Raw genomic sequence first — 13,175 nt, 5'->3', positions numbered from 1 at the left:
TGAGGCCATACAGAAATCAGCATTGACTTGTAAACCAAATTATTCTGAGCAGATGGTTGTAAATGCACCTAGGAACGTTTACCTTTATTGTTCTTGGTTTGGATGGCTAGAGCAGAGCTGGAAGTGTCTATTTTGTTTCTGCTTAGAAGCCATTTCATATTGAAGTAGTAGAACTAAAATGCATCTCTTCCCCGGGGACAAAACAGTATATTCAGGCAAAGATATGCATTAGATATACTTCATTCATTTTAGTTTGATTGTCCTTTGAAATTGGAAAAAAAAAACCTAGCTCAGTATTTACTTAGCAATATACTTTTCTACAACTGCATATTATTTTGTGCATCATACACAAACAGAAGCCAGTTATTTCTCACCATGGCAAAATGTAAAATAGCAAACCAATTCTGAAAAAAATCATTCACGTTTATTATAGCACATCTTTCTTTCAGGATTTTTCTGAAAATAGGAACAGAAGAGCTCTGCTGAATCAGGCGAAAGATTCATTTAGTTTAGCATCTTGTTTCTAGCAGTGGCCCACTGGATATTTTTGGGATGCCTACTGAAAGGGCATGAAGGCAAGAGCTCTCTCCTGTTGTTGTTTTTAGTAGCTGGTATTCAGCAATGCACAGCCTCTGAACATGAGGATTTCATTTTTCTAATATCCATTGATAGACCTATTTTCCATGAATTTGACTAATTCATTTTTAAAAAGACGTCTTAGTCTCTGTCTGTTGATGGGAATGTCTAGGCCTGGGTCTTCTCTGCTATACTTAGATTATGAGATGCCTTCCTGTCCTGGGAGATTTTTGTGGCCTCCCTAATGCTTCTCTGCACAAAATGGAAAACTTCCTTGTTCTGGGACACCTCTGGCCTGTGGAAGTTTGGCTTCTTAGATCTGTTTATTTACTTGTTTTAGTTTGGGTCCCTGCTATTTGTTTTTTATATTATGTCCTATCTCCAATTGTTTGTTGTGCTTTTAATATTTCAAATATTGTTATTGATTGTGTGGTGTAAGCCACATTAAGTGACAGTTCAAGATACAAATATTTTTAATAGCTTTAGTGTGGCAGAGGAATTTCAGAAGTTAATTATCTGTTGTGAATTGCTTTTTCTCAGTCAGCGGAGGAGTGGAGCAGACAGGAATGGGTTAACTCCTCCTGGAGGCAGAGTCAGCACTATAAAAGAAGTTCAGTTGGTGGCCGGCTAGGAGGAGGAGGAAACCTCCCGTTCTCCAGTTCTGGACTCTGCCTTCAGCGAGCAACAGAGTCAACCTATTCCTCCTGAGTCCCCATAAGGGATTTGGGAACAGTTTATTTATTTTTCTCTGCTCTTTTTAGAGAGTTTATCTTCATCAGCTGCAGCACACAGACTTCTGCCTCTCTCTTCTTTCACTTACCGCCCTAAGTGAATAGGTAGATTTGAGGGAGGAAGAGAGGGATTCTTTTTTGAAGAGGCGCAGGAAGCGCCAGGGCACGGCGGAGGCCAGGAACTGTCTCGTACCTCCCCCTGCTGTCCTTCATCAGAATGCTTTTCTGCCATCCTAAGGAGAGGGAAGCTTTTCAGGAGCATTGCCGCTTAAGAGCCTGGGATAAGCAGGGATTGGTCCCTCACTATCCAAGGCTTTTTGTTGATTTGGAAACCCCCTGGGGCAACGGGCCTCTGCGACTTGCAGTTTGCCACTTTGCCACCTTGTTTTCCGGTAAAGCTGAAGTTTTTCTTATTGGGGGGGGGGACATCTCCAGCTCCAGCCTGTCCCCTTTTTTCAGCTGGGATTTTAACTATGCCTGGGGGGAGAGACAGCCTGTCTCATGGCTCAGCCGAGGAAGATGGGTCCCTGAGCAGGTGGGGGAATCCACTTCTCGGTTAAGCAATCCCCTAGCCACCCTCGCCTCAGTGTCAGGTACCATGCTAGACTCCTACTCAACTGGTGGGAGCGGAGGATGCAGGAAAAAATCGTGCCAAATCTCACCATTTAGGTAAGCCCTCTACCTCATCAGCCATGCTGGCCTGGCTTAACAAGGCCATGATGAGGGTGACAGGTGCAATGAGGCTATCTTAAAATGTGCATGTGACGCCCTTCCCTGGCTCTCCCTGTCAGGTTCCTACCTGCGCGTGGCTACTGCCTGTCACTAGGCACCACCAGGGACTCCACCAGTCCGGACTGTCCTTTTTTATTTTTTCTCTCCCCGCTCTAGCACAGATCTCAACAGATCCCCCTGCTAGGCAACCACCAGTAACGTCCTAATACTAGTATTCCCAGAGACTCTGAATACTGTATTGTTGTTCTCTTCACCACTGCCACCATTTGTTACAGTTCCCCTTCAGCCTTGGTCATTACCTTACCCTCCTTTCTGGTCTGTGAAACCCCAGTCAAGGATCAGGCCTTTGGTAAACCAAATTAAGTATTTATTAAAGATAACAAAGCTAACAAGATTAACAAGATTTCTTCTTAAGGCACATAAGCATATGGTTTTACTCAATACTAATCCGAACTCCACCTCCCTCCTTCTCCACTCTCTCCTGTCAAACAACTCTCTAAACCCCACCAAGCAACCCACTCAGTTCTCTTCTCCCCCCCGATTCCACTCACACTCTTCCTTTTATACATTCAGCCATTTTAAACATTCAGCCAATCATCTAGCATTCTACTGCCCATTCACTCCCCCTCCTCTTTCACTACTTACCATGTATTTTCTAAACAACCAACACTTACCATATATACAGTAATATAGGAACATCACATTTCCCCCCCTTAAACAACGGCAGAGTATTATTCCTGTTCCAGGATTTATACGTCGCGTTAACAAATACAAGTCTCTATGGGGAAAATGTCTTTCTTTGTTCCTCCGTCTGGTCACGTCACTGCAGTCCCAGCCATTTGCCTGGAAAGTCCATCGGCCAGTACATTGTCCTTGCCTTTTATGAACTGGAAGTCCACTTGATAGTCCTGTAGGGCCCAGGACCACCTCTGCAGCATAGTGTTATGGTTTTTCATAGTCTGCAACCATAACAAGGCCCGATGATCCGTAGTCACTGTGAATCTTCGTCCCCACACGTTTGGGCGCAACTTGTTCAGTCCCCACACGACCGCTAGGCACTCCTTCTGGACCGACGAATAGTTTTTCTCCCTTGGCGTCAGCTTGCGACTCAGGTACGCCACTGGATGTCTGGTGCCTTCTCTCTCCTGTAGCAAGACGACTCCCAGCGCAAGGTCCGACGCATCTGTAGCCACGATGAATGGTTTCTCATAGTCTGGTTCTATTAATATGGGTCCTTGGCACAAGGCTTGCTTCAGTAGATCAAAAGCCTTCTGACATTCATCCGTCCATACCACACGCTCAGAACACTTGTTCTTTGTTAATTCATGCAAGGGGGTTGCTATTTCCCCAAAATTTCTCACAAACTTCCTATAAAAACCAGCCACACCTAGAAATGCCCTAACTTGTTTTTTGGTTAAGGGGATCGGCCATGCTTGAATTGCCTCCACCTTGCTCCATAAGGGGGTGATTTTCCCACTCCCCACCTTATGTCCTAAATAGATTACTTCCTTTAGTCCAAACTGGCATTTCTTAGCTTTTATTGTGAGGCCTCCTTTTCTTAAGGCCTCCAATACTGTGGTCAGGTGTTGGACATGCTCAGGCACCGACTTGCTAAAAATGGCCACGTCATCGATATAGGCCACTGCAAAATCTGACATGCCTCACAACACAGTATTGATTAGCCTCTGAAATGAACTTGGTGAGTTCCTTAGTCCCATGGGTAAGGTCACAAACTCATATAACCCATCTGGTGTACTGAAGACAGTTTTGGCTCTGGATTGCTCGTCTAGTTCCATTTGCCAAAATCCTTTACAGAGATCTAGTGTAGAGATAATGGTTGCTGCCCCCAATAACTCTAACATTGCGTCTACCCTAGGCATAGGATACGCATCTGGGACCGTAATTTTATTGATTAGCCGATAATCAATGCAAAACCTTGTTGTTCCATCTTTTTCCGGAACCAGGACAATACTTGAGGCCCAGGGACTGATGGATTCCCTGATCACTCCTAATTCCAGCATATCTTCCACCTCCTTTTTGATCTCATTCAAAACTTTCCCATTCACACAGTACGGAACAGATCTGATTGGGGCATGATCTCCAGTATCAATGGAATGTATAACTATACTGGTTCGGCCAGGTTTGTTGCTAAAGAGATTCCTATAGGTTTTCAAAACTCTCAGAATCTCTTCTTTTACTTCCACCTTCACCTCCTCTGACCATTCCACTTGATCTACCCCTCCTTTGTCTTTGCTTTCCTGTACCAAATCTGGAAGTTCAGGCCCACTTCCCTCAGGGAATAAGGTAACTTGCAACACCTGTGCATCCCTGGTATGGTAAGGCTTCAACATATTTACATGAACCACTTTGCTTTTGTTTAATTGGCCTGTGGTGATTACATACGTCACTGTGTCAAGCCTTTCTCTGATGGTATATGGTCCTTCCCAGTTAGCCTGTAATTTGTCATGTTTCCTGGGTATGAACGCCATAACCATATCTCCCACATCATACACATGTTCCCTGGCTGTTCTGTCATACCAGTAATGTTGCTTCTCCTGTGCTTGACTCAAATTCTTTTTCACCACCTCCATCATTGATGTTAATTTATTGCGGAACTCCAATACAAAATCTACTACAGATGTTTTGTACTCTCCCAGGGTTCCTTCCCATGAATTTTTTAATAGTTCCAAAGGTCCCCTCACTTTTCTAGTAAACATGAGTTCAAAGGGTGAGAAGCCTGTTGACTCCTGAGGGACTTCTCTGTATGCAAACAAGAAGCATCCCAAACGTTCATCCCAGTCTTGTGGGTGATCTTGAACATAGCTTCTTATCATGCCCTTCAAAACGCCATTGAATCTCTCTGTTAACCCATTAGTGGCGGGATGGTAAGTAGTGGTCTTTAGATGTTTTAGACCACAACATTTCCACATACATTGCATCACTTCTCCCATGAATACACTGCCTTGATCCGTCAGCACTTCATGAGGGAAACCCAGCCTCATAAAGATTTTTAATAAAGCCTCTGCCACTACAGGGGCTTCCACGGATCTTAGTGCTTCTGCGTCTGGGTACCTGGTGGCAAAATCCACCACCACCTATATATATCTTGCCATGCCTTGTGGGTTTGGAAAAAGGGCCCACCAAATCTATTCCCACTCTATAAAAGGGTTGTCCAGTTCTAGGAAGGGGCTTTAAGGGTGCCTTAGTCTTTACTCCACTTTTCCCCACCTTTTGGCATATTCCACAAGATAGACAATGTTGTTTTACATCTTTGGAGATGTTTGGCCAATAATAGTGTGCAGCCAATCTCCTCTTGGTCTTTTTTATTCCCAGATGTCCTGCACATGGGACATCGTGGGCTACCTCTAGCAATCTGGTTCTGTATTTGCTAGGTACTATTAATTGCTTCACTGGTTCACATTCATCCTTTCTCTCAGCAGGCATCCACAGTCTATATAAAATCCCATTCTCACACACAACTTGATTCCTCAGTTTGTCAGTGAAAGGAATCTGTTGGGTCAGAGCTTGTTCCTTTATCTGCTTCAAACTTATATCTTTATGCAGCTCTTCCCTGAATTGATCTGCTTCTTTCTTATCAGCGACCACATGATACAGTTTGTCTCCTTCAGCAGGCCTGCTAGTGGTTGCTATGGTGACCTGAGGCTGGTTAACAGATTCCACCCTGTTTGTTTCAGCCCCCCTTAATATGGCTTTTTTCTCTGCCAATTTGCTGTCTGGTCACTACATAGATCTTTCCTTGGGCGCCCATTACATCTCTTCCCAGTATTACTGGTTCTTGTTGCTGGGCATTAATGCCTACTTTATATCGGCCCTCTCGTCCTCTCCAAGTCATTTCCACCAGGGCCACAGGCAAACTTTCTGGTTGACCCCTCACTCCTTGGATAGTCACTGTTTCCTGAGGTAATATTACCTCAGATTTTATTAAATCTGGCCTCAGTAATGTCTGAGCGGCACCAGTATCAAGCAATGCCCAATAATTTGCCCCTTGTACACTCACTTCCTCTCTCAGACTTGAATCAAGGTCTGTTACTCCTGTCCAGTTTATCTGGCAGAACTGAACCTTTTTCGCTGTTTCTAAAGCCTTAGGCTCTATTTTCACTGCCCTTGTCTGAGCAGGATTACTAATGGGGTTGGCAACCTCACATTGAAAACGTAGGTGTCCCGGTCTACCACATTTGTAGCATAATTTCTCCTCACTTTTAGGGTACACAGATCCACTCTGGGGTGTCCTGTGCCCTTCAGATTTTACTGGAGGACTCACTTGCTGTGGTACCACATCCCTTCTGCCACCATTATATGGTCTGGGTTTAAACTCTCTTGATGTTTTCCCCACCCAGCCAGTTCTGTTGGAGGCGAAGTGATCCGCTATCTCTGCGGCCTCCTGTACCGATGTAGGGGAACGGTCTTTGACCAGGAGCCTTATTTCGGGCGGCAATTGATGGTACAACTGATCCAATATCATGAGGTTTTTCACCTCCTCCACAGACTGAGCTTTTGCACTTGTCAGCCATTTCCCAAATATGTCCATCAGTTTTGCCCCCAGCTCCATGAAGACCTCCCTGTCTGTATCTGGCAGTTTTTGAAAAGCTTTCTAAAATAATCAGGCCCCAGTCTGAATCTTTTAAACACTGCTTCTTTGAATTCAGCATATGTTACTGGCCTGTCTGAGGGGAAGTACTGATATACCTCTGCCAATTCCCCTTTAATCAAATTTGATAAATACTGCATGTATTTATCTTCAGGTAGCCCCCACAACTGAGCTGCCTTTTCAAAGGTTGTGAGATAAATTTGAGGATCTTGACCAGGCCCATACACAGCAAAGTCCTTTGGAGTAATTTTTATTTTTGCTCCATCTCTGTCTTTCCTTGTCTCCTCAGAGTGAAATTTCTCTCTATCCAATTTTAATTTTTCTTCCTGTAATTCCGCATCCACTCTCATTCTCTCAGTTTCCATCCTCAATCTCTCAATTTCCAACTCCCTCTGCTTGTCTTTTTCCTCAGCTTCCATCCTCAATCTCTCAGCTTCCAACTCCCTCTGCTTGTCTTTTTCCTCAGCCTCCCTCCTCAATCTGTTTCCAACTCATGTTCCCATCTTAACTTTTCTCTCAAATACTCTATATAAGCGGGATTGCTTGAGTATCTTTCTGGGGTCGCTTCCCTGACAGGTTGTTTTTGCTGGGCAGTTGCAAATCCTATAAGTCCTACCCTCAATTCATCTACCCCTTTACCCTCGTGAGGTAAATTGAATGTTATGCACTTCTCCACCAGCTCCTCTCTTTCCATTTTTATGTATTCAGCCATGGTCACTCACTCTTTGCCACACACTCTTTGCCAGTCACTCTCACAAGTAATCTTGTTTTTTTATTTCTGTTTGCCACACCACTGTTAGGGATTCTCCAGTATTCGTATCTCACTGCTACAGCCAACACCTGTGACGTATTCTCCTGTGTTCGTATCCCACCGCTACTGCCACCACGTGTGAGGCCCTTCCCTGGCTCTCCCTGTCAGGTTCCTACCTGCGCGTGGCTACTGCCTGTCACTAGGCACCACCAGGGACTCCACCAGTCCGGACTGTCCTTTTTTATTTTTTCTCTCCCCGCTCTAGCACAGATCTCAACAGATCCCCCTGCTAGGCAACCACCAGTAACGTCCTAATACTAGTATTCCCAGAGACTCTGAATACTGTATTGTTATTCTCTTCACCGCTGCCACCATTTGTTACACTTCCCCTTCAGCCTTGGTCATTACCTTACCCTCCTTTCTGGTCTGTGAAACCCCAGTCAAGGATCAGGCCTTTGGTAAACCAAATTAAGTATTTATTAAAGATAACAAAGCTAACAAGATTAACAAGATTTCTTCTTAAGGCACATAAGCATATGGTTTTACTCAATACTAATCCGAACTCCACCTCCCTCCTTCTTCACTCTCTCCTGGCAAAACAACTCTCTCAAACCCCACCAAGCAACCCACTCAGTTCTCTTCTCCCCCCCCCCGATTCCACTCACACTCTTCCTTTTATACATTCAGCCATTTTAAACATTCAGCCAATCATCTAGCATTCTACTGCCCATTCACTCCCCCTCCTCTTTCACTACTTACCATGTATTTTCTAAACAACCAACACTTACCATATATACAGTAATATAGGAACATCACAGTGCACACGAAGCATCCGCATTGGCCCTGAGAGCTTTGGCAGCCAACTCTTTCCTGGTACAGGCTGTGGTAAAGTGGGCTAAAGCGCTGTTAATAGAACTGCCTCCTGATGCCAGGCACATCAGGGAGGGGCTGCACAAATTGGCAAAAACAGCTGAATTCCTAGCAGATTCCTCCTTGGACAGCCTGCAGTACTCAGCAAGAGTACTTGGATATGGAATGGTAATAAGATACAATATCTGGCTGAAACAGTGGGAAGTGGACCATCACTCCAAAGCCAACCTTGCAGCTCTGCCTTACTTGGGTGGTCAACTTTTTGGCAAGTCTCTAGAACACCACCTGGTGGAGATCAAGGATAAGAAGGCTCTTCCTTCCTCTCCCAGGAAGGACGACAAGTCCCATAAGAAGACTTCACATTCCTTTTGCCCCAAGGGCTATCCAGCTACCTACAGGACTACTCAACAGTTCCGTGGGTCCTGGAACTCTTCCTGGAATTCCTCCTGCCAGTTCACCCATTCCACATCCTCCAGTGGGGTGGGGGAGGCAACAAACATAATCAAAACCCCAAGCCCAATGTCAAGTACAGCCAAGGATGGTGCCAGAAAAGCCCAGGTAGGGGGAAGGCTTCCATTTTTTCGCACATTCCTGGGCGGCCTCCACCTCAGACAAATGGATACCGAGCACCATCCAGTCCGGATACTCCCCAGAGTTTGTCACCATTCCACAGGACAGATGGAGGGCAGCTCCTCCGTCGCATCACCTGGAGAAGCTGCAGAGAACCCTGGATGCCATTTCTCACCTCCTTGAGATAGGCACCATAGGACCTGTACCAGAGCATCAATGGTCCTCAAGAATCTTCTCTGTATTCTTTACAGTCCCCATTTGCAATCGCAATTACAACGCCATCTTGAATGTAAAGTTCCTGAACATCTTCCTGCAGACAAAGAAGTTCAAGATGGAGATGCTCAGGTCTATTGCAGAAGCCATTCAACCAGGGGACTTCTTGGAATCTATAGATCTCACAGAGGCGTACCTGCATGTCCCCATTCTCCAGCAGCACAGACACTTCCTCCACTTTGTGCACGTCCACCACCAGTACCAACACAGGCCCATGCCTTTCGGCCTCACAGGCATTCACCAAAATCATGGTAGCAGTAGTGGTACACCTTTGCATTCAGGGAGTCCACATATACCCTTACCTGGATGACCTGGTGAGGCCTTCCTCAGTGACAGTGGCGCAACGGGATCTCGAGACGACCATCCAGTGTCTGGAGGACCACGGCTTCATCATCAACAGGGACAAGAGCCATCTGATCCCTACCCAGCTTCTTCAACATCTGGGAGTGGTCATCGACACAGCTCAGACCAAGCTCTTCCTGTCCTCCAAATGCACAGACAAGCCTTTGCACCAGCTGCACACACGCCTGCAAGGCAGACAGGCTCCTCTCATGGAACTCGACTTGGTGCCATGGGCATGCTTCCACTTAAGAGCCCTGGAGTGGCTGCTACTTCCTTATCGGGACCAGATCGCCTCACACCAGAACTAGCACATCACCCTCCCAAGGCATGTGGGGAGTCTCTCCAGTGGTGGGGACATTTGCCTCTTCTGGAGAGAGGCCTTGCCTTCAGAGCCCCAAAAATTTTGATAGTCATCACAGAAGCTAGCATGTATGGCTTGGGAGCAACCTGTTGCTCCAACATCGCACAGGGGAAGTGGTCAGCGTAGGAGCGGTGCAAGTCAATCAGCTGGTTGGAGCTAAGAGCAATCTGACTAGCACTGCAAGTGTTCTTACCTTTTATTTATCAGACACGTGCAGCCAAATCACATGTCTGCAGACAAGGGGGCATGAAATCAGGCTGTCCTCAGGAGGAGACCAATCTGCTTTTCCAGTGGGCAGAAAGGTACCTGGCATTCATTTCAGCCATACATGTGCAGGGGATCCTGAATACACAAGCCGATTGGCTGAGCTGGGAACAAGTCCATCAGGGAGAGTGGGCCCTTCACCGGGACATGCTCCTAGAGATCACTCGGAAGTGGGGGCTTCCATGCATGGACCTGTTTATCTCATCGGTGAATGCCCAGTTGGACCAGTTCATGGCACAACACTGGGATCCACAGACCCAAGACATAGGCGCTCTGTCAGCCCCCTGGCCTCAGGGACTCCTCTATGCCTTCCCGCCTTTACCTCTACTGTCCAAACTGCTCTGCAGAATCAGAGTTCTCCAGGCCCAGATGATAGTGGTGGCTCCACATTGGCCATGGAGACCGTGGTTCTCCAGTGTAGTGGACCTCAGCTCCAGCCTGCCGTGGTGCCTTCCCACCAGACTAGATCTGTAAATTTGTCACTTTAAACTTCTCCTTAATCCTAGGAAACCATAAAAACTTTATGTAACCTTTTGCTCTTTCTTATTGAAAGTTGCAATGTACTATGAACATTTTTAAACATTTTTAATAAATACTTTTAACTCAAAATGAAGGTACCTGGCTGCCCATTTTCACTACTCAGAACACCATGCATGCATAGTCACATACACACACTCTTCTTGAGGCTGCAGGCAAGTCTCCCTAACAAACATGGGGTGCTCTTCCTTAAAATGCTTTCAAAGCTTAAAAAGCACTTTGATTTTTCAAGCAAGTGAGTTGCCTCTCTGACCAATGGCCTGTGAATCAGTTAGAACATTTAAAGTACCATCTTTAATAATTGTATATTTCTTAATAAGATGTTTTCATTAACTTTTTGCCTATTTGAATTTTGTTTTGTAACAGTGAATTATGTAACTTTTTCTTCATATTGTGAGCTGCCTTGAGCATAGATTACTATAGAAAGGCGGCATACAAATAATGATGATCTTTAGGGCCCATTTTTGTTTTTCTGATCCTTCTTTGTGGACTGGTTCTGACCATCTGAAAAAAGTTTTAAATGTTTCCCATGAATGAGAAAAGTATATACCTATAGCTGGCAGCTCACCTTGTTGAAGAACTACTTTGGTCCAAGACCTTGTGCCCCAATCCTCAAAATGGCATACCAAGTCCCATTGCCATGCACACTTCCCTTCTTTTGGTGTGGCAATTGGGGGAAGAGAGAAGATCACTCAGGGAGTTCTTTTGGTCCAGTTGCTGACTTCTAGTACATAGATATGTTGCCAAGTATTCCACAGTGGACATAGTTTCTCAGTATTTCCATAACACTGAACAAATTCTTTTGGGAAAGTTGCATGTAACTTCTCTAGTGATTTGGTGTATAATTCCCTCCCCCCATTTGCCCAATTGTGAGAGAGACTAAAACAATAGGATGTTGAGATTAAAAATGATTGCAACATTAACATTCATGGAGCATAACAACGCTAAGGGCTAGCCAAGTTGATCTTTTCTGTATTTTGCATATATGTAGATTTGAAGTGTCTCTCGTTTTGTTGTGTAATCCTTATTTCTTATGTTTACTTGTGTGTGTTTTTTGACGCAGCCATGAAAATTTGTCTGATGTTTTGCCTTCAATTCTTTAGGTGGCCTCGAACGTTGGCAGGTATTACTTCATACCTGCTGTGCACTCGTTACTCAGCTGGCAGTGGAATATATACAGGCAACTCTCAGGATGAGAAGAGAGCTTGGCGTAGATGTGATAGGGGAGGATTCTGGGCTGAAGAGGATTACTCTCGCTGCCAATATGCAAATGATGCCACGCGAGTCCTGTATATGTTTAATCAGGTTACTCATGCTTTCTCCCAATCTTATGTGAAATTGTTTACAAATAAAATCTTGAAGACTTTTCATGCTATCTTTGTTCTTCCACCAAGAAGAATTGTCCTTCAGAGAAGATTACATGTTGATCCTTTAAAGGGTTATGCTTTATGCTAGGATCCTAATTGTCCCTGTTGTGCACCTAAGTAAATTCTGTGTGTGATTGGATAGGCTGCTCATGTCTTCTTCTGGGTGCAGTCCCTTGATCAAATTCTGCCCATTAAGGGTATTTGATTTTCAAGAGCAGATTTTCAGATTAGGTGGCTGCAGTGGGAAAGATAGGTCTAAAAACTGAGTGTGCAGCTTTTTTGGCTTTCCTTATGTGTAAGTATGCCTGGGATAGCTAAGTACTTGTTGACTCGGTAACTAAATTCTTAGGTTCAGAACTGCATTTCCCTTAAGCCAGCCTGGCCCAGTATTAGATCATAACAGGGTGGAAATACTTATTCTAATTATATTTTCTTATTGAACATTAAAGGTTTACTTATAGACAACTGAATGAAGTAGCAAAAGGGTCCCGTCCCGTCACCCCCGCTGCTTGGAGAGAAGTTCAACATAACATATAAGATTGTATCTTTGTGCAATAAACTATTAGAAGTTGGTTTTAAAATTCAGGTTCTTTGTTTCTTATATCTTACTCTCTAGGATCAGTTTTGAATTTGTTTATTAGGTTTTATGTCTCATTTTTCAAACTATATTCCTCAAAGTGACACACAATATTTGTAAATATATACAAAATATACACCAAGATCCTCACACTTAAAAGACTACCCACTTAAGCAGCGGCTAACATCCGATTATCTTTCCCACAGGGGGATTAGTGCTGGATGGCCCTGTGGCAAGGGAGGTGATACCCTTCCTCTTTCTGAGATTTTAGGAAATCAAATTTTGTTTGCTTACTTATATTTTTCCTAAGGTAGACTTAGGCTGCAATCCTGCAGTTGGCCAAAAGGAAGCTCACCTATGGGACAGCATGGCCACTGGATTGGGCTGATGGGAGTTGTAGTTCAAAAAAATAACTTTTCCAAGCTCTGATTCTGCCAGAAAATTCTGTGGGCATAGATGTCCCACTGGCAGTGTTCTATTAGTGATGCGAGTCAAAATGGGGCTTATTGGGGAGGCCATAGAGCTGCATGATCCTAAGGCACCTTGTTCCCCAATGTACCTCTAAACAGACTTTGAAACCATGCCAACCCTGGAGCTGGTGTCATTAATCTCCTC

At 44.7% G+C, this 13,175-nt stretch overlaps 1 protein-coding gene across 4 annotated transcripts in view; it reads left to right on the top strand.

Annotated features, from left to right (window-relative positions):
• ADGRA3 (adhesion G protein-coupled receptor A3) overlaps positions 1-13,175 on the top strand; it is a 103,175-nt gene that overhangs the window by 42,002 nt on the left and 47,998 nt on the right. For all 4 annotated transcript variants that reach the window (XM_061585419.1, XM_061585417.1, XM_061585416.1 and 1 more), the window contains one exon: positions 11,720-11,921. In XM_061585419.1, coding sequence (XP_061441403.1) covers positions 11,720-11,921 — 202 coding nt within the window. The remainder of the gene's footprint in view (positions 1-11,719; positions 11,922-13,175) is intronic.

This window comes from Rhineura floridana, chromosome 9, assembly GCF_030035675.1.
Source record: "Rhineura floridana isolate rRhiFlo1 chromosome 9, rRhiFlo1.hap2, whole genome shotgun sequence".
Classification (NCBI taxonomy): Eukaryota; Metazoa; Chordata; class Lepidosauria; order Squamata; family Rhineuridae; genus Rhineura; species Rhineura floridana.
Note: the sequence above shows the minus strand (reverse complement) of the source record. Positions and strands in the feature narration are given on the sequence as shown.